The 22,547-nt window shown below is 41.9% G+C and overlaps 1 protein-coding gene across 2 annotated transcripts in view; it reads left to right on the forward strand.

Moving 5' to 3' along the window:
• LOC144642765 (uncharacterized) overlaps positions 1-22,547 on the forward strand; it is a 102,950-nt gene that overhangs the window by 22,104 nt on the left and 58,299 nt on the right. Inside the window, exons 12-14 of one of the 2 annotated variants that reach the window (XM_078501825.1) lie at positions 2,546-2,791; positions 3,082-3,462; positions 4,818-6,887. The exons of the other annotated variant lie outside the window; for it this stretch is intronic. Of the exons in view, the coding sequence (XP_078357951.1) occupies positions 2,546-2,791; positions 3,082-3,462; positions 4,818-5,104 (914 nt within the window). The 3' untranslated portion in view covers positions 5,105-6,887. Of the gene's footprint in view, positions 1-2,545; positions 2,792-3,081; positions 3,463-4,817; positions 6,888-22,547 lie in introns of those variants that run through there. 2 annotated transcript variants of the gene reach the window in all.

A 22,547-nucleotide genomic window follows, 5' to 3' on the forward strand; every position in this document is an offset into this window, starting at 1 on the left:
ACTCCTTCGCTGTTCAGTTGTCTACATGGATTTGTTGCGCGCTGCATCTTGCAATGATATGAAATGGCCTGCATCAAACGATCTTTATATAGCTGTTGTTGTGATGGTCAATATTATGCATACAACAATGTGAACACATGATGTCGTTTGTTCGTAAAACCTTACACTTAGGGCTTTATCGAATAGAGCTCGGCATTCTTGCGTGACGTTTTCTTTTTCCAGTATAATATACTTGATATGAAAAGAGTATTGTTAAAAAAAAACAAGGGCAGTTGTTATACTATTTTTCAGCATGATATTGCATAACTGCAGAATGTGAAAAACTGTGAAAATCTAGGTTAAAACAAACGCAGAAGTGATATTTCCACAGAATCCGCATTATCCACCATAAAGTATAATGCGTTGAAGACTGTCGAAGCTGCTAATTGTTGTCGTTCGAGGGCACTGAAATTGCAATGTTTATTGTACGTATGAAAGGAACTTTTTTAATACCACCAACCTTTATAAAGGAAGCGATTGTTTTGTATTTTTTACAATGATATTACATAACCACAGAATTAAGAATCCTGTGAGGGCCTTAATTAACTACAAAAGCGGCTCTGATACTTCCAAAGAATCCTTATTATCCACCTAGCATAGCTGCTATCTATCCTTAGAAAAGACAAAAGATTGAAAAATACTTCATTATCCGACATATCCAAGGAATCCACGCTGTCCACCCTAAACAATAAAAGAGATTTTGGGAATCTGCAAGTGATGTCTAAGTAAAACACTATTTAGTAAGGGTGGTTTTTATGGATTTGATGGACTCCTTGGACATCGAGCTATTGTCTAGAAAAATGAATAATAAATAAAGAACCATTAGCTCTCCCTCCATTTCCTTTTCTAATAGGGGCGGATATGTTGGATTTAAAGGATTTACTGGAACAAGGACTATCACCAGATCCCGCTTTATTTCTTTCTAAAATAAGGGTGGATTTATTGGATTTTGTGGAATACACGGATAAATAATAATAATAATAATAATAATAATAATAATAATAATAATAATAAATAATAATAATAATAATAATAATCAGGAAATAAAAAGAGAGGAAAATATAAAAAAGAGTAAAAATAGAATAAAAATCAAATCAAATAATTATATAGTATCATTTAATATTTTAATTTAGTTATATTTTTTTATTATTATTTTTGTCTTTCATTTTCCAACATATCTAAGAAATCCAAACTATCCAACCTACATTTAAAAAAGAGACGCTGGATGTATGTACACGATATCCAATAAATCCATACTATCCACCAAAAAATAAAAAGAGTTCATGCTTAACTTCTTTTACCCTTAAATATGTCCATGAAATCCAATAAATCCATACTATCCAGCCAATATTAAAAATTAATAACAAAGATTAAAGGACATCTACTTAGTACTGGAAGTTAATACTCTGTACTTTTTTAACAAATAGGTTGGATTCTTTGGATCTTTTAGATTTTACGGAAATGTTCATTCATTTATTACTTCATTTCGCATTCTTTCCTTTGTTTCTTCACTTTCTTTTTTTTTGTCTCGTTTCCATCTGTAAGACATCAATCAATTTTATATAATTATTGATCGGATTTCCTGGATATGATGGATACAGAGGAATGATTTGGACCTCTTCTTGTGTTCCGTTAACAAAGAAGAATCATTGAAAATGGACGCCCCGAAAAAATTAATGGCTTGAGTAGTCGAAATAAATTGAAAACGCTTTAAAGTGCTTGCTTAACATCGTTCTTGTTAGAATCGATGGTTCAGATAAGAATTATATGTTTCTTGAGAGAGGAAAAACTGAAAACGTTCGAGGGAACACAAATTTTGGGAAACGATCCCTGCCAACCTGCCTTCCTTCCTTCCTTCCTTCCTTCCTTCCTTCCTTCCTTCCTTCCTTCCTTCCTTCCTTCCTTCCTTCCTTCCTTCCTTCCTTCCTTCCTTCCTTCCTTCCTTCCTTCCTTCCTTCCTTCCTTCCTTCCTTCCTTCCTTCCTTCCTTCCTTCCTTCCTTCCTTCCTTCCTTCCTTCCTTCCTTCCTTCCTTCCTTCCTTCCTTCCTTCCTTCCTTCCTTCCTTCCTTCCTTCCTTCCTTCCTTCCTTCCTTCCTTCCTTCCTTCCTTCCTTCCTTCCTTCCTTCCTTCCTTCCTTCCTTCCTTCCTTCCTTCCTTCCTTCCTTCCTTCCTTCCTTCCTTCCTTCCTTCCTTCCTTCCTTCCTTCTTACCTTCCTTCCCTTTTCAGCTTCGTTCCTAGGGATTTTTTTCTTGGAAAAAGTCCTGGGAACGAGGTTGTCTCTTTTCCCCTCCCTCGCTCCGTCCCCTCTTCCTTCCTACCTTCTTTCCACCTTCTTCCTTCTCACTGAAGCCTCACTTCCGGTAAAATCTCCCGCCCATTACTCCTCCGTTGTTATTTACTTTCCATAGCGTTTTTGTATATGACAGATCGTCGTAGAAACCTACTCTTTAAGGGTATACGATAACCTTAATGCACTTCAATGTTTACTCTTACAACTTCTTGCAGGGCGTTCAATTTCCAATCAAACTATTCATGTCGGTGAAGCGGTGGAACTGAGATGCGATGCTCTGGAAGGCAGAACAGTACGGTGGAGTAAAGATGGCGCTGTACTGCAGACGAAGACCGCTGGTCATGACACGAGCCTGCACATCAGTACTGCTCATCAGTCTGATGAAGGAATTTACACCTGTGACGTAATGAACAGTGCAGGGCAGATTCAAGCGTCGTACGATGTTACACTGAGAGTAGAAGGTCAGTATCTTGAAAGCAGCTTTTTATTACTTGAAAGTACGAAGAATGAGGCACTAATTCTCAAAAATGAATGATCAACATTTAATATTTTCTCTGCTTAATAGTCATATGATTGGAAAAGATCTTGGAAATAGTTCAACTCTTGCTCGGGCATTGTATGCATTGTAACCAATGCGCCATGGCGCACCGTTATTCCAATATCACAAACTAAACCAAAGGTCGATACGGAGTCTTTGAGGTTGCTTGGGAAGTTAATTGAAAAAAACTGTTTCTTCCAAATTGTATTTCAGATCCAAGTTTCCTTTGCACCACGTTCAAAGGTGATTACAAATCTGACAGCAAATGGAAGCGCTGGAGTGTACTGCCCTTAAATTATCGTCGTGCATTTTACAAAGGAAAATGGTTCAGGTTAGATAAAGGATCCGCTATGCCTAGCTCTTGTGTACTGCAACAAAGCTGTGGTATCCAGGCTCCTGGCTGGTTGAACGGTCCAATTCCGTCGGGTGAGGCTGGGATCGTTCACCGCGACGCGTGCTTCAACTTTCGTAAAGACTGTTGCTATTATTCAATACCAGTGCAAATTAAGAAATGCCCCGACTTCTTTGTTTACAAGTTGAAGGAAGTTCACCCGATAATACCAGGACAATACTGCTTCACAACAAATACACCAGGTAGGTATAAATGGCAATCGTTAGATCGTTTTTCACGCGCGCGTGCACATCAAGGCACGTGCGAACAGTTTCGCATAGTTTGCATACGACCACAAATAACGAACTGTGCTTTTAGTTTTTGCTCACTCTGATCAATGCAATTGGTAATTTTAATTCCTCGCGAAGCGAGGCCGAAGGCCGAGCGTAGCGGGGTAAATTTTGTCCCTCAAAGGGCTCAGGCGGGAGAAATCTCTGAGTACGGTAATTTTAGCTGGTGTCTGGGGAATGACGTCACGCGGCCGCGCGCTGGTGGTAATGGTGTGACGCGCGGCGAAATCAGATCTTCGGGACTGAGGGCAGTTCGATCTGCTAGTTTCTCTTTTTTTTTTTCCTACTTTATTTTTTTTTGGGTTCGAATCTGAGCTCATTTTCGTTTTTCTTTTCGGTAAATACACTGATTTCCACATAATACTCCCTCAACGCCAGTAGGCTATAAACTCTTTAAAATTTATTTCTCTGTATTTTGTCGAAGTCCTGTAATCGGGAGTTTATTTTTTCAGTTTCTTTTGTATTCTGTCTGCTGTATTTTGTCGAAGTCCTGTAATCGTGCAGTTCGTTGTCGTTCAGTTTCTGTTTCTATTCTGTCTGCTGTATTTTGTCCGTTACTAGGCAACAATAACCCAGAGCTTCGCGAGGCCCTGCGAGTCACGTATTACTAGTTATATTCCTGTTCTAAAAATAGCCTACTCGCGAAAGACATAGCACGCGCCCAAATACTAGATGTAGACTTCTAGTTTATGAACTTTTGGTTTATCCTGATGGTTACAGAACCTTTACTAATTACGGTTGTTCTCATATTGGGTGTTAGTTGATTGGACGATGGTTGCTTGTTTGGTCGTTAAATGATTGGTTGGTCGGTCGTTATTCTATCAATCGTTAACATAAAAAAATCAACCGTTTCAATAATAAACATTTTTTTGCCAATTCGGCCAAAGTGAAATAGCTAATCCTATAGAACGCGACCTCTGTATGTGACAAAGAACTTAAGCAAAAATGACATAGAGCAGTTTTCAATTAAGTGTCGTAAAACTAAAACCAAAGTAATTACTCTGGCCAATCACAAAGGACACAGACAATCCAGTGAACCAATCAAAACTCGAAGCAAATACATGTAGGCAACACGAAGCGCGGGAAAACGTGCGCGCGCGAGTCACGATTGGTTTTGGTTTTACTCCTGATTGGCTGAGAAAGTGGCGCGAGATTTTTAAGCCAATCACTAAGCGTAGTAATGCAAAACCAAAGCAAACGCAATTTACTTTTGACACTCAAGTGAAAACTGCTCTAACATTGGCTTTGTGTTCTTGCTTTATCTGCAGAATTTGCTGACCACCTAAACAACGTCATGTACACGTCCTCGAAAGCTAACCACATGCTTACTGGTCACGTGATAGCATCTGAGACGTCTGTCGGAAGTTCTCTCCAGTGCATGCAATATTGTGCAAACTTGGCGAACGGCCAATGCAAATCATTTAACTACGAAGAGCTGACCGGGACATGCCAGTTGAACAACGACACAGGAATACAAGAAATTGATGATATGAAGATAGAAGAGGGATACAACCACTATTACTTCTTCGAAAGTGACATGATAAGTTTGCCATAGAGACAAAACTGTCAGGACAGAGGCAATGGAGGGTTAATTCGGGATAAACTTATGATACCAAAGACTGTATTATCTTTGTGCCGGCAGAGGAACTGCATGAAACTCATACAAATCTTTACGTATAAGGGCCTGTTCATATGAAGAAAAGTTGTCCCTAGTAAGAGGGCTACCATCTTCCACGAGCAAGCCATCTTTTAAAAAAGTTGTCCTTGATAAGAGGGTTACCATCTTCAGTAAGCCAACTTTTAACGAGCGTTTAAATGAGAAAAGTTGCCCCTGCGAACAGAGCCAAAGACCAAAAATTGACTTTCATGTTAAACACATGCTTTGTATGTCCTAAGTGTTTACAAAGAAAAAGTTGTCTCGCCCCCCAGGCCATATGGTCACTCTACATTAGCCTGCGAACAGGCTCCTAAGTGGAGCTGAGCCTAGCCTCTGGGGAGCCTCCCGCGCCCCGTTCTTCCCCTCAGGCCCCGCTCGGCTCCCATCGCTGGCGTATTTGTTTTCTTTCGCCCTGCCCCACTCTACATATACCATCTTAACGAGTGACATCCACCAACTGCAAGGGCTTCCCTGTCCTCCTGAGTCAACTTTGCGATTTCTCATGTAAACAGTTTACTGCTATTTGTGAACAAATGTATGAAAAGCTCTTCCGCCCGGGGTGCCTCGGTATGAAAGGTAGCCGGTCTACCAGGGAAACTTTACTCCATAAAACAGGCCCTAAGTTACTTCTGTATTTGTCGCAAAACATTTGTCATCCATTAATTTACAATTCTCTTGGTAGTGTGAGATAATTTTCCATATTTTTCACGAATCTATTACTCAATCAGTATTTATGATATTCGGCGTGGGAAACGCGGTGCCTGGGGCGCGGTGGCAGCAAAAATGTAAATACGTTGGACGTCGTATCGCAGATTCGCGTTAACCCTGGGTAAGCGATCAACCATTTATATCCAGCATCGTGCTGAACTATATAGTCGCTCCTAGTTCAAACAATTTTATCCAATATTTCTTATAAGAACAATGATCTATTGTTGTCCGGGGCTTAACTCCCACATTTCCTCTCTTCTTTCAGAAAAAAATGATATAAAGCTAGTGTACGTTGTTACACTGACAGGCAAATTATTTAGGGCACATAACAAAAATGCTGGGGCCGGCGCGAAGAAACCTGCGATCTCGATAGATTAGGCACAATCTACCTAGTTGAAGTAGGAATACTCCTAATCGATTTCCGATACGGCGGTGGGTGTGATGGGCTTTCTATTCTCTGATCCTTTGGATTTTAAAACACCTTCCCTTTAATTACACGATATTTCTAATAAATGTGTCCTCTTATGTGCCTGATTTGAAAGGTTAGCTCTGTTTGCAGGGCTTTTTGGTTCAAGAGAAATTGAAAGGTTTATATCAGGGGAAAATACTATGATGTAGCAGTTCAGAAGGAAATGAGTAACAGAAATCAATTTCTTTTCTGAAAATTCGGACTACACGCTATAGTCATTATGGTAGTCTAGGTGCATGAGCTTAGGGAAGACCTCTTCAGAAAATATAAATTTTGGGAAATTAAAGCTAAATGTTTAGATTTTAAACTTGTAAGTTAGTTTGTTGACGAATTCTCTATGAAGAATTAAAATTAATAAAAAATGCTGTAAATATATAATTAGGATAAATATACGCCTTGCTTTTTTTGGCGAAGAATTCATTCCAATTTTCGGCCTATCACAGTTATCTTCAGTTTTCCTTTGTATAGAAAAAGATTTGCTTCCTAATTTGCAATCAATAAAAGTGTGTCCATCAAATTCTGTCTATCCGAAGTAGTCATTTTTCGGTTTTGGTCGCGTTTTATGTTTGTTGTGTTTTTTAGAATTCTGCTTAAAAATTCGTTTTTGCTTAGTATAGTGCCAACCTTTTCAACTAACTGGCGCTACCCTCGGTCGAAGAGGGTGACTTGGTGGAAAATTTACAAACAAATACTCTTTTTAAAAATCGTGTTTCCCAATGAAACAAGGTAAACCCCAACCAAGAAAAAAAAAATTATATAAGAATGTCTAGTTTGAGAGATGAGACGGGGAGAGAGGGAGGGGGTCTTGCAGAGGGCGGGAAACAACTGATATTACACGCTAGAATCGAGGCTTAATTTTCCTGTTTTGATAATGTTAGCCTGAGAAAACGTTCTTAACATATACAAAAGTTCTGGAAAAATTTCAAAGTAGTTTTATACATGTTTGCTATTTTCTAAACCAAAGAAAATGTACACAATTCGTAGCCAAGAGGAGTCGTTGCGTATTTGCCGAGATTTTCGAAAGTTGCAACATTTTATTATACATTTCTAAATAATTTTACAAAGGTGTAAGGGTGTAGTGTTTTGGTAGCTCGATATAAAAAACGATTGGAGAAAATAGCCTCAGCTTGGGTATGTTCATAGCATGTTCTGAAAATTTAAGTTACTTCCAACCTCAACTTCCCTATGTAAAAAAGGTTCTCATTATAAGAGAAAATTAGTATAGGTAATCACATGATTTCGAGTGCAATTTGGGATAAATCAGCACGAGTAAATTTTTCAAAGGCTAACCAAAATGCACGAGCCCGTAGGGCAAGTGCAATTTGTAGTCTTTGAAAAATTTTTCTCGTGCTGATTTATCCCAAATTGTACGAGAAAAATCATGTGATTACTTGTTAATAATACACATACAAAAATTTCACTTGAAGTGGATGACAAACAAAACGTGTTCAGTGGCTTACCTTTCCGATTCGTTCTTAAACATAACGCAGTTGCCGGGCTTTGTAAAATCCAGATACCGCTAGGGAATTTTAAAGCTCTCTGTCATGCATTATCAGGTGCTTTTATCCTCATTCAGTTGTATCGGTTTGGGCTGAAATGTCCAACTTTAATTCACGCTTGCAATCTTTCTTCTTTACGAGCCGTCACGTAAGAAAATCCACGATTGGCAGCTTTCCGTAGTTTCGTAAAGCCTCTCTTGTGCTGTACAAACGTCCAATTCCTAGTACTTTGGTTTATAGACTTATAACTTTCGTTTAATCGGTCAAACCTTTCATGAATCGTTATGTTTTTGCTCGATTTTTGCTCTCTCAAACACTCCGACATGGGCCGCTATTTTGTTTTGGCGCGCTTTCCGACTTTCCTGTCAATCAATTTAATTTCAACTTTCTGCACTCAATTCCAACTTTTTGCACTCAACTTTAACTTTCTGCACTGTTTGGGATTAATTGACGTGCTCTCAGCCAATGAGCATGCAGAAATGTTAGTATGTATATTATTATACTAGAAATGGTTTACTCCAGCGCAAAGAACTAGTTTGTCAGCTTTTGAAATCCTTTCAAGTAATTTGTTAGGACTCGTTGCCTTATCCCGATTATAACACCTTTAAGTGTTATGAATACTGGAAGTTGCTGTTTGACCGCGAAAAGAGACCATTTTTCTTGCCTGATCTGTAGAAACCGCCAACAAAGTTCGAAGGCGCTTATTATTTCTTCATGCTCAACCCTTATCGAGAACTGGTCGGCAAAAAAATTATTTGCATTCTGTCCTGAACACCCTAAGGGGGCCAAAACCCGTAATTAACACCTCTTAACGTGGCTATGAGCATCCTTGAACAATTTATATGAGACTCCCCCTTCAGAGGGGCGGGGTACATCACATTATACTTAGCTGTACAAATGGTAAGCGACAGCTTTGAAATCCAAATTTATTTCCCATCCGTTGCTATATGTTAAGGTACAAAAATACCTTGATGCATGAGGCTCAAAGAGAGATACAGTTAAAATGGCAATTTGAAATACGTCAGTACTTTTATAACGTGTCTGGTTTTCCACTATGAAACGGTTTCTCAATGACTTCGACAACATGATCGAAGCACATCGTCTTTGGAAACGAGCAAATCTTTCTTTTTTGGCAACGCTAAATGTTTATGCAAGTCTTTCAAATTTTGTTTAATATGTCTTTTAAGACAGTCTATTTGGCTTTCCTTTCTAAATCAAGATTCCTTGCAATTTAATCACAACAGATAGCACTTTTTATTGAACAAATTTTTAGAACATAATTCTTAATTTTTAGAACTGATTATACTTGTAATTTAAAATTTTTACCTTTTTAACTTGATTTTTAACCTTTTAATTAGTTTTATTTGAGGACCTTCCTAAAACCCACGTCATGTGACGAGAACTCCTCTCAAAAAATTATTTTTTTTTATTATTATTTTATTTTCCCCATCGATTTTAGCGCAGGTGCGTTGCGCTGCTTTTCTTTAGTAGGGATTATTGTACTTCTTGGATTTTGGCACTATCAATCGTGACGCAAATGTAACACGCAGAAAAATTATGCCTCGCAAAATACAGTCAGAATTGCTTCATTATTACACTGCTACATAAACAGAAAATCGTTTTGTTAACTAAAGATGTAAGGTAAAAATGGTTAATTGTTCAACCTAAACGAAGCTTCCAGTTCGTAAACACCTGAATTATTGATAACAGTTTTATGACGTTTCCTATCACGAAACTTCGATAGAGACACGTTAAGGGATGTTAAGGGATGTTAAGTGGGGTTAATTTGATCCTGCTGTATGTCGATTAACTGCTGCATTTGTTTTCCATGCTATGACCCTTAGGCACGAAGCTTTGTTTTCCAAATGAGAACATTATCTTCAATTACTTGTGATTCTGATTTTTACATTTTTTGTTTGTTTGTTTGTTTGTTTAAATAGGTAATGCCATGTATTGTTATGGAAATACCGCAATAAATTGTTGTTATTGTTGTTTATAAGGAATTTTACGGAATGGACAGTCATGAACTGTTTTTATCCTGGTATATTTTATTTCGCTCATGAGTTAAAAGTGATTATGCCTTTTCATGAAATTAAAACAATGAAGACACTTCCACTTTGAACTTATGACAAAAGGTTCTCGTGTTTTCATAAATTTCAAGGCATTAAGATTAAGAGAATGTCTCCTTTAGATCCACAAACTTAATTTGGCTCAGTAAATAGAATTCGCTCAAAATCCCTCCAGTAATTTCTTATTATAAGTAAGTAACAAATAGGAATTAGATGGAGAAAAATTTTTTCTTTATGAAATCTGGATGAAAACCTTTTACACCTTCTGGTGGCCTCGATGGCCATTGGCCGGATCGTGAAATTGGTAAAGTCCAACCATTCGCTCTAATACAAATATTGCAGCTACATCGCTTAAATACCGATACTTGTGAACATCAAGCCTTGACCTTTTAAACTGGATGAACCGCATTGAACAACTTTGCTTATCAAGGAAGAGACGAGGATCTAAAGTTGGCTATTTTGGATGTTAAAGGCCAGCTCAAATTTCCCTTAACTTTATGTAGTAAAATATCAAAAGTGGCCGTACCACAAGTTAAACTGCATATCAGCGGCAAGCTCCATCCTTCCGCTCTGAGAATATGTAAAAATATTTGCCGTTCTCTACTCCTTGTTTGACAAGGGGCGAAACAAGTCTACTCGGCGGATTCTCTTCATTTAACACGACCAACCAGTACCAAATTATATATACCGCAGTAAAAATCACCTTGCATCCCTTTTATCTGAAGAAATTATCACGTCGAGATAGTCCATCAGCAACTACAGCACATATCGATCTTCTACTGTCAGCCATCTTGGTTTTAACATCCGCTGACCAGTTTAGTCGGTCAGTATAAAACACCACAACCGAGCGCGCGTGCCAGACCGCCCAAGCCGTCCCGTCCGATATACGCCGAGGCCGTAGCTAAGCACGAGGGCGGAGGACGGAGGAAAAGACACCGAGCCCGGACCATGAAGGAAGAAAGAAGGAACAGGAAACAATTCCACAGCCAGAAAAAAGGAAATGCCCGCGCATTGAAGGAGGTAAAAACGACTAGGTATCAGACTAACAGAAATGCTACCAAACGACCTGAGTAAAAATAATAGAAGCAAGCGAATACTGAGCATCAAAGTTTCTCACCTTCTCGCCTAGCTCGAAAAGTTAGCCCAAGCCTGCTCGTAGAACAGCATACTTCAAAACACATTAAAATCCCCAGAGAAATTTCCGATACGAGGAGACGAATTTCAAGATACTCGAACCTCCTGCAAAGATTCTGATCCTCCAGGTGTTTTCCCTTAATTAGTACCCGCTCGCCCCGATCCCTTAAGATCGAATCTGCCAGCCCAAGCAGCTGCACGAACACTAGAGAAAGAAACCGGGTGCAGTAAATACTTACCGGCAGAAGTCGAGGGGTGGAAAAGCAAGGGACGTTAAAACAAACCGTGTTATAGCGAAAAACAAAATTCGGCAAATTCGTACGTGTCTGCCACGTGAAGCAGACGATAATCCTCTCAACATCGAGTTTGGAACCGGAGTTTTGAATCGCAAAATCGAGCTGCCGTTTTCAGTCTGTGTCCGAGCCAAGTGGCCCATAAGCCGGAGCTATCCCGGTTTCCGTAGCATTAAGCGACTAGGAGTGTTGCACCCCCCTGGATGGGATACTAGTCCACCGCAGGGTTACCCCCAGCAGTAAATCGCCGGTACCCATTTATACACCTGGGTGGAGAGAGGCACTGGAGAGTATGCATGCAGCCTGATTTCATTATCCGTGGCTCCACCCGATTTTTTTATTTTCCTTGAAATTAAAACTAAACGTTTTACCATTGCATCATAATGCATCATAAAAGTTGTTCTGCAATTTCCCCGTAGCGGCACTAGATTTTTCAGGGGCTGTCCGTGTTTTTGTGCAGGCCTTATCAAATATTTATTACCCATAAGGAAATTGAAGAAAAAGTCACGCGATTTCCAGGTTCCCTAAAACTAGCATCCCACGCAGTCCTTTACTGACAAAAGAAAAAATGCGGCGGTTTAAGGCTGAAAAAATTAATTGTAATATCCTAGACATGGGTGGATCTAGTGGCGTTAGATTGGGTGGCTAGCCACCCCTGATCAAAAAATTAACAGAAAAACATGAAAAATATAAAGAGAGTGAAACTCAATAAGGTGTTTATAAGGTGAAGGGATATTTTGCTCAGTATCTGTACAAGTGTCCTAGGTCGTCCTAGGTTGAACGCCCGTCTATGTGAGTTAAAGCAAAGCATTGTCCGTCGGTGGCATCTTCTCAATGAACGTTCTTAAGACAGAAAAGTTCAAGCTTAGTTTGGTTAAGGAACAAGGACGAACTCTCTGTCATAAACGATAATAACCAGCCGTCAGTTTTCGGAAGTGCTCACAGTCGGCATCAAAGGACTCAATCGCATGGGAGGCTAAAGAGGGAAGTGTTTCTGTTTCCTCTTTAAATGCCTGTCAAGTCTGCCCTTTCCCCTAAATCTGGAGTGATTTACAACCAGACAAAGCGTGGAACAAGGCAGAGAGCTTTCTAGGTACAGATGGAGAAATCGTAACTGGTTTGTACTTATACCTGGTTGTTCTCAGTGGAAAGGAGGAGACGATGCCGGAACAAGAAAAGAGCCGTTTTGAAGGCTGTCTAAGGCACCAACAGTGAAAGACCTTTCGCAGGCAAGGATACAACTCCATCCTCGTCAAAGTGCTCGCACTCTCAAGCTGTGTGACCCTGAAAGGAAATAGAATCCAGGGTGTAATCTGGATGATCCGCTGCACCGTCAATCTAGTATTAGCGTAGACAGGAGAGGCAGTTCACGCTCCCTAAAGTGCTGTTCTGTATCGGATTTGATTTTCTATGTGTTGTAGACAATAGGCTGATCAACGGTAAGGCATGCTTTGGACTCGTGCTTATCTCTTTTCAAACCGTCACCATGAAAATAAGAACATTAAGGTTTTGAGGTAGATGGTAACGACGCTTCTTGACATCCTGGAAACGATCCATAAATTTATATGCCTCGTTGCTGAAAATGTATTTTCTTATTATTGAAGCTGCCGTAGTGACCAAAACCTTATTCGACCTCTGTGTATCTCGTTTCTTCAAGGCTTCTAAGCCTGTCCCGCTGGCGGCCACACTAAAGCGAAAAAAACCACAAAAAAACCCACCAAAAAATAAAGAACAACAGATGCTCCCAGCAACAAAGGGTGTACGAAAGACAGTAAAAGACCTGAAGGTGCAACCAGTACGACCCCGCGACCGACCGCGAAAGTGCCAGTGATTCCCCAAGGCTCTAGCACCACGAAACGAAAAGCAGACGAAAAAAAAGAAGGCGAAAAGCGCAGAGAAGCCCACCAGAGTGAGGCAAGAAGAGAGGTGAGATCGAGAGAGGAGAGGGGGAGGGGAGGGGGGGTGCACCCCCCCCCCACAGGAGCGAGAGTTCGACGCGTTAGATCGACAAAGTAGTGAGGAGACACGGAGTATTTTGTGCTACCGTAAAAAAAAAGGTTGGCGCCCGTAGATGTATCTGATTTTGTGTTTGTGCCGCCGGATAAAAAAGTTTTGCTTATTCGAGTTTTTCGCCCGAGTAGTCCGAGTCGAAAGTGGACGATTGTACGATAAAGAGGATTAGTTTTGGGAATAGCGGAGGAAACCATCAGAAAGGTCGCGAGTAGATTGTTTGCCCCGTACCGAAGGAGAAGAGTCAAACTAGAGCGGGAGGAGGCGAGAGTGAGCGAGCACTAAAAGTGGGAGCTGGTCACCCGGCGGTACAGTTTAAAGGCAGGGTCACGGTAGAGCTGAAAGAGCGATGGTTGACCACACGGCCAAGGCCATCGAGGCCACAGAAGGTGTAAAAGGTCCAGATCAAAAGAAATCTCCAGTCTTCAATGGTACTGAGCCAATTAATTTGTGGATCTAAAGGAGACATTCTCTTAATTAGCATTGCTAACCTAGCTAAAATAAACAAAAACGATAATTTTCAATTTGCAGTTTGGTAAAGCAGTGTCTTTTTTTATGCTAAGCAGCCATTCAAAACGCCTACTCTATTATTCATTAGGTCCTGAAGTCAGTTGACAAGAAACTACTTTCATCACTCAAGAATGTTTTTCAAGTTTTCTGACGTAACTTAAAATTTAATAAGCTATGAAAATAAAACTGAACCAATCCATTTTCATTTTACTGCCATTTCTGCTTCAAAAGGTTTGCATTCCTTTTACTCAACTGCAATTTGCTGAAGCTTACATTTTATCCTCGACTCAGTTTTAATTACACTTTCGTTTTTCGTACTTTGCTGCCAACTCCTCAGATCCCTTAAATTTACATAAACCAATAACTGTTCCCATGGGAATAGTTGATCGCAAGGGGATTTTCCCTGCCACAGTGCCTCAGTTGCTAGATAACTAACCCCAACCCTTAGGGTTAGCCATAACCCTAGGGTTAAACCTTGACTTTGCTGCCAACTCCTCAGATCCCTTTAATTTACATAAACCACTAACTGTTCCCATGGGAATAGTTGATCGCAAGGGGATTTTCCCTGCCACAGTGCCTCAGTTGCTAGATAACTAACCCCAACCCTTAGGGTTAGCCATAACCCTAGGGTTAAACCCTGACTTTGCTGCCAACTCCTCAGATCCCTTAAATTTACATAAACCACTAACTGTTCCCATGGGAATAGTTGATCGCAAGGGGATTTTCCCTGCCACAGTGTCTCAGTTGCCAGATAACTAACCCCAACCCTCAGGGTTAGCCATAACCCTAGGGTTAAACCCTGACTTTGCTGCCAACTCCTCAGATCCCTTAAATTTACATAAACCACTAACTGTTCCCATGGGAATAGTTGATCGCAAGTGGATTTTCCCTGCCACAGTGTCTCAGTTGCTAGATAACTAACCCCAACCCTTAGGGTTAGCCATAACCCTAGGGTTAAACCCTGACTTTGCTGCCAACTCCTCAGATCCCTTAAATTTACATAAACCACTAACTGTTCCCATGGGAATAGTTGATCGCAAGGGGATTTTACCTGCCACAGTGTCTCAGTTGCTAGATAACTAACCCCAACCCTTAGGGTTAGCCATAACCCTAGGGTTAAACCCTGACTTTGCTGCCAACTCCTCAGATCGATTAAATTTACATAAACCACTAACTGTTCCCATGGGAATAGTTGATCGCAAGGGGATTTTGCCTGCCACAGTGTCTCAGTTCCTAGATAACTAACCCCAACCCTTAGGGTTAGCCATAACCCTAGGGTTAAACCCTGACTTTGCTGCCAACTCCTCAGATCCCTTAAATTTGCATAAACCACTAACTGTTCCCATGGGAATAGTTGATCGCAAGGGGATTTTCCCTGCCACAGTGTCTCAGTTGCTAGATAACTAACCCCAACCCTTAGGGTTAGCCATAACCCTAGGGTTAAACCCTGACTTTGCTACAACTCCTCAGATCCCTTAAATTTACATAAACCACTAACTTTTCCCATGGGAATAGTTGATCGCAAGGGGATTTTGCCTGCCACAGTGTCTCAGTTGCTAGATAACTAACCCCAACCCTTAGGGTTAGCCATAACCCTAGGGTTAAACCTTGACTTTGCTGCCAACTCCTCAGATCCCTTTAATTTACATAAACCACTAACTGTTCCCATGGGAATAGTTGATCGCAAGGGGATTTTCCCTGCCACAGTGTCTCAGTTGCTAGATAACTAACCCCAACCCTTAGGGTTAGCCATAACCCTAGGGTTAAACCCTGACTTTGCTGCCAACTCCTCAGATCCCTTAAATTTACATAAACCACTAACTGTTCCCATGGGAATAGTTGATCGCAAGGGGATTTTCCCTGCCACAGTGTCTCAGTTGCCAGATAACTAACCCCAACCCTTAGGGTTAGCCATAACCCTAGGGTTAAACCCTGACTTTGCTGCCAACTCCTCAGATCCCTTAAATTTACATAAACCACTAACTGTTCCCATGGGAATAGTTGATCGCAACTGGATTTTCCCTGCCACAGTGTCTCAGTTGCTAGATAACTAACCCCAACCCTTAGGGTTAGCCATAACCCTAGGGTTAAACCCTGACTTTGCTGCCAACTCCTCAGATCCCTTAAATTTACATAAACCACTAACTGTTCCCATGGGAATAGTTGATCGCAAGGGGATTTTCCCTGCCACAGTGTCTCAGTTGCTAGATAACTAACCCCAACCCTTAGGGTTAGCCATAACCCTAGGGTTAAACCCTGACTTTGCTGCCAACTCCTCAGATCCCTTAAATTTACATAAACCACTAACTGTTCCCATGGGAATAGTTGATCGCAAGGGGATTTTGCCTGCCACAGTGTCTCAGTTCCTAGATAACTAACCCCAACCCTTAGGGTTAGCCATAACCCTAGTGTTAAACCCTGACTTTGCTGCCAACTCCTCAGATCCCTTAAATTTACATAAACCACTAACTGTTCCCATGGGAATAGTTGATCGCAAGGGGATTTTCCCTGCCACAGTGTCTCAGTTGCTAGATAACTAACCCCAACCCTTAGGGTTAGCCATAACCCTAGGGTTAAACCCTGACTTTGCTACAACTCCTCAGATCCCTTAAATTTACATAAACCACTAACTGTTCCCATGGGAATAGTTGATCGCAAGGGGATTTTCCCTGCCACAGTGTCTCAGTTGCTAGATAACTAACCCCAACCCTTAGGGTTAGCCATAACCCTAGGGTTAAACCTTGACTTTGCTGCCAACTCCTCAGATCCCTTAAATTTACATAAACCACTAACTGTTCCCATGGGAATAGTTGATCGCAAGGGGATTTTCCCTGCCACAGTGTCTCAGTTGCTAGATAACTAACCCCAACCCTTAGGGTTAGCCATAACCCTAGGGTTAAACCCTGACTTTGCTGCCAACTCCTCAGATCCCTTAAATTTACATAAACCACTAACTGTTCCCATGGGAATAGTTGATCGCAAGGGGATTTTCCCTGCCACAGTGTCTCAGTTGCTAGATAACTAACCCCAACCCTTAGGGTTAGCCATAACCCTAGGGTTAAACCCTGACTTTGCTGCCAACTCCTCAGATCCCTTAAATTTACATAAACCACTAACTGTTCCCATGGGAATAGTTGATCGCAACGGGATTTTCCCTGCCACAGTGTCTCAGTTGCTAGATAACTAACCCCAACCCTTAGGGTTAGCCATAACCCTAGGGTTAAACCCTGACTTTGCTGCCAACTCCTCAGATCCCTTAAATTTACATAAACCACTAACTGTTCCCATGGGAATAGTTGATCGCAAGGGGATTTTGCCTGCCACAGTGTCTCAGTTGCTAGATAACTAACCCCAACCCTTAGGGTTAGCCATAACCCTAGGGTTAAACCCTGACTTTGCTGCCAACTCCTCAGATCCCTTAAATTTACATAAACCACTAACTGTTCCCATGGGAATAGTTGATCGCAAGGGGATTTTCCCTGCCACAGTGTCTCAGTTGCTAGATAACTAACCCCAACCCTTAGGGTTAGCCATAACCCTAGGGTTAAACCCTGACTTTGCTACAACTCCTCAGATCCCTTAAATTTACATAAACCACTAACTGTTCCCATGGGAATAGTTGATCGCAAGGGGATTTTCCCTGCCACAGTGTCTCAGTTGCTAGATAACTAACCCCAACCCTTAGGGTTAGCCATAACCCTAGGGTTAAACCCTGACTTTGCTGCCAACTCCTCAGATCCCTTAAATTTACATAAACCACTAACTGTTCCCATGGGAATAGTTGATCGCAAGGGGATTTTCCCTGCCACAGTGTCTCAGTTGCTAGATAACTAACCCCAACCCTTAGGGTTAGCCATAACCCTAGGGTTAAACCCTGACTTTGCTGCCAACTCCTCAGATCCCTTAAATTTACATAAACCACTAACTGTTCCCATGGGAATAGTTGATCGCAAGGGGATTTTCCCTGCCACAGTGTCTCAGTTGCTAGATAACTAACCCCAACCCTTAGGGTTAGCCATAACCCTAGGGTTAAACCCTGACTTTGCTGACAACTCCTCAGATCCCTTAAATTTACATAAACCACTAACTGTTCCCATGGGAATAGTTGATCGCAAGGGGATTTTCCCTGCCACAGTGTCTCAGTTGCTAGATAACTAACCCCAACCCTTAGGGTTAGCCATAACCCTAGGGTTAAACCCTGACTTTGCTGCCAACTCCTCAGATCCCTTAAATTTACATAAACCACTAACTGTTCCCATGGGAATATTTGATCGCAAGGGGATTTTCCCTGCCACAGTGTCTCAGTTGCTAGATAACTAACCCCAACCCTTAGGGTTAGCCATAACCCTAGGGTTAAACCCTGAATTTGCTGCCAACTCCTCAGATCCCTTAAATTTACATAAACCACTAACTGTTCCCATGGGAATAGTTGATCGCAAGGGGATTTTCCCTGCCACAGTGTCTCAGTTGCTAGATAACTAACCCCAACCCTTAGGGTTAGCCATAACCCTAGGGTTAAACCCTGACTTTGCTGCCAACTCCTCAGATCCCTTAAATTTACATAAACCACTAACTGTTCCCATGGGAATAGTTGATCGCAAGGGGATTTTCCCTGCCACAGTGTCTCAGTTGCTAGATAACTAACCCCAACCCTTAGGGTTAGCCATAACCGTAGGGTTAAACCCTGACTTTGCTGCCAACTCCTCAGATCCCTTGAATTTACATAAACCACTAACTGTTCCCATGGGAATAGTTGATCGCAAGGGGATTTTCCCTGCCACAGTGTCTCAGTTGCTAGATAACTAACCCCAACCATTAGGGTTAGCCATAACCCTAGGGTTAAACCCTGACTTTGCTGCCAACTCCTCAGATCCCTTAAATTTACATAAACCACTAACTGTTCCCATGGGAATAGTTGATCGCAAGGGGATTTTCCCTGCCACAGTGTCTCAGTTGCTAGATAACTAACCCCAACCCTTAGGGTTAGCCATAACCCTAGGGTTAAACCCTGACTTTGCTGCCAACTCCTCAGATCCCTTAAATTTACATAAACCACTAACTGTTCCCATGGGAATAGTTGATCGCAAGGGGATTTTCCCTGCCACAGTGTCTCAGTTGCTAGATAACTAACCCCAACCCTTAGGGTTAGCCATAACCCTAGGGTTAAACCCTGACTTTGCTGCCAACTCCTCAGATCCCTTAAATTTACATAAACCACTAACTGTTCCAATGGGAATAGTTGATCGCAAGGGGATTTTCCCTGCCACAGTGTCTCAGTTGCTAGATAACTAACCCCAACCATTAGGGTTAGCCATAACCCTAGGGTTAAACCCTGACTTTGCTGCCAACTCCTCAGATCCCTTAAATTTACATAAACCACTAACTGTTCCCATGGGAATAGTTGATCGCAAGGGGATTTTCCCTTCCACAGTGTCTCAGTTGCTAGATAACTAACCCCAACCCTTAGGGTTAGCCATAACCCTAGGGTTAAACCCTGACTTTGCTGCCAACTCCTCAGATCCCTTAAATTTACATAAACCACTAACTGTTCCCATGGGAATAGTTGATCGCAAGGGGATTTTCCCTGCCACAGTGTCTCAGTTGCTAGATAACTAACCCCAACCCTTAGGGTTAGCCATAACCCTAGGGTTAAACCCTGAATTTGCTGCCAACTCCTCAGATCCCTTAAATTTACATAAACCACTAACTGTTCCCATGGGAATAGTTGATCGCAAGGGGATTTTGCCTGCCACAGTGTCTCAGTTGCTAGATAACTAACCCCAACCCTTAGGGTTAGCCATAACCCTAGGGTTAAACCCTGACTTTGCTTCTAACTCCTCAGATCCCTTAAATTTACATAAACCACTAACTGTTCCCATGGGAATAGTTGATCGCAAGGGGATTTTCCCTGCCACAGTGTCTCAGTTGCTAGATAACTAACCCCAACCCTTAGGGTTAGCCATAACCCTAGGGTTAAACCCTGACTTTGCTGCCAACTCCTCAGATCCCTTAAATTTACATAAACCACTAACTGTTCCCATGGGAATAGTTGATCGCAAGGGGATTTTCCCTGCCACAGTGTCTCAGTTGCTAGATAACTAACCCCAACCCTTAGGGTTAGCCATAACCCTAGGGTTAAACCCTGAATTTGCTGCCAACTCCTCAGATCCCTTAAATTTACATAAACCACTAACTGTTCCCATGGGAATAGTTGATCGCAAGGGGATTTTCCCTGCCACAGTTTCTCAGTTGCTAGATAACTAACCCCAACCCTTAGGGTTAGCCATAACCCTAGGGTTAAACTCTGACTTTGCTTCCAACTCCTCAGATCCCTTAAATTTACATAAACCACTAACTGTTCCCATGGGAATAGTTGATCGCAATGGGATTTTCCCTGCCACAGTGTCTCAGTTGCTAGATAACTAACCCCAACCCTTAGGGTTAGCCATAACCCTAGGGTTAAACCCTGACTTTGCTGCCAACTCCTCAGATCCCTTAAATTTACATAAACCACTAACTGTTCCCATGGGAATAGTTGATCGCAAGGGGATTTTCCCTGCCACAGTGCCTCAGTTGCTAGATAACTAACCCCAACCCTTAGGGTTAGCCATAACCCTAGGGTTAAACCCTGACTTTGCTGCCAACTCCTCAGATCCCTTAAATTTACATAAACCACTAACTGTTCCCATGGGAATAGTTGATCGCAAGGGGATTTTCCCTGCCACAGTGTCTCAGTTGCTAGATAACTAACCCCAACCCTTAGGGTTAGCCATAACCCTAGGGTTAAACCCTGACTTTGCTGCCAACTCCTCAGATCCCTTAAATTTACATAAACCACTAACCGTTCCCATGGGAATAGTTGATCGCAAGGGGATTTTCCCTGCCACAGTGTCTCAGTTGCTAGATAACTAACCCCAACCCTTAGGGTTAGCCATAACCCTAGGGTTAAACCCTGACTTTGCTGCCAACTCCTCAGATCCCTTAAATTTACATAAACCACTAACCGTTCCCATGGGAATAGTTGATCGAAAGGGGATTTTGCCTGCCACAGTTTCTCAGTTGCTAGATAACTAACCCCAACCCTTAGGGTTAGCCATAACCCTAGGGTTAAACTCTGACTTTGCTTCTAACTCCTCAGATCCCTTAAATTTACATAAACCACTAACTGTTCCCATGGGAATAGTTGATCGCAAGGGGATTTTCCCTGCCACAGTTTCTCAGTTGCTAGATAACTAACCCCAACCCTTAGGGTTAGCCATAACCCTAGGGTTAAACCCTGACTTTGCTTCTAACTCCTCAGATCCCTTAAATTTACATAAACCACTAACTGTTCCCATGGGAATAGTTGATCGCAAGGGGATTTTCCCTGCCACAGTGTCTCAGTTGCTAGATAACTAACCCCAACCCTTAGGGTTAGCCATAACCCTAGGGTTAAACCCTGACTTTGCTGCCAACTCCTCAGATCCCTTAAATTTACATAAACCACTAACTGTTCCCATGGGAATAGTTGATCGCAAGGGGATTTTCCCTGCCACAGTGCCTCAGTTGCTAGATAACTAACCCCAACCCTTAGGGTTAGCAATAACCCTAGGGTTAAACCCTGACTTTGCTGCCAACTCCTCAGATCCCTTAAATTTACATAAACCACTAACTGTTCCCATGGGAATAGTTGATCGCAAGGGGATTTTCCCTGCCACAGTGTCTCAGTTGCTAGATAACTAACCCCAACCCTTAGGGTTAGCCATAACCCTAGGGTTAAACCCTGACTTTGCTGCCAACTCCTCAGATCCCTTAAATTTACATAAACCACTAACCGTTCCCATGGGAATAGTTGATCGCAAGGGGATTTTCCCTGCCACAGTGTCTCAGTTGCTAGATAACTAACCCCAACCCTTAGGGTTAGCCATAACCCTAGGGTTAAACCCTGACTTTGCTGCCAACTCCTCAGATCCCTTAAATTTACATAAACCACTAACTGTTCCCATGGGAATAGTTGATCGCAAGGGGATTTTGCCTGCCACAGTGTCTCAGTTGCTAGATAACTAACCCCAACCCTTAGGGTTAGCCATAACCCTAGGGTTAAACCCTGACTTTGCTTCCAACTCCTCAGATCCCTTAAATTTACATAAACCACTAACTGTTCCCATGGGAATAGTTGATCGCAAGGGGATTTTCCCTGCCACAGTGTCTCAGTTGCTAGATAACTAACCCCAACCCTTAGGGTTAGCCATAACCCTAGGGTTAAACCCTGACTTTGCTGCCAACTCCTCAGATCCCTTAAATTTACATAAACCACTAACTGTTCCCATGGGAATAGTTGATCGCAAGGGGATTTTCCCTGCCACAGTGTCTCAGTTGCTAGATAACTAACCCCAACCCTTAGGGTTAGCCATAACCCTAGGGTTAAACCCTGACATTGCTGCCAACTCCTCAGATCCCCTAAATTTACATAAACCACTAACTGTTCCCATGGGAATAGTTGATTGCAAGGGGATTTTCCCTGCCACAGTGTCTCAGTTGCTAGATAACTAACCCCAACCCTTAGGGTTAGCCATAACCCTAGGGTTAAACCCTGACTTTGCTGCCAACTCCTCAGATCCCCTAAATTTACATAAACCACTAACTGTTCCCATGGGAATAGTTGATCGC

The sequence above is a fragment of the Oculina patagonica genome, chromosome 2 (genome assembly GCF_052425735.1).
Source record: "Oculina patagonica isolate OP01 chromosome 2, crgOcupat, whole genome shotgun sequence".
NCBI classification, from domain to species: Eukaryota; Metazoa; Cnidaria; class Anthozoa; order Scleractinia; family Oculinidae; genus Oculina; species Oculina patagonica.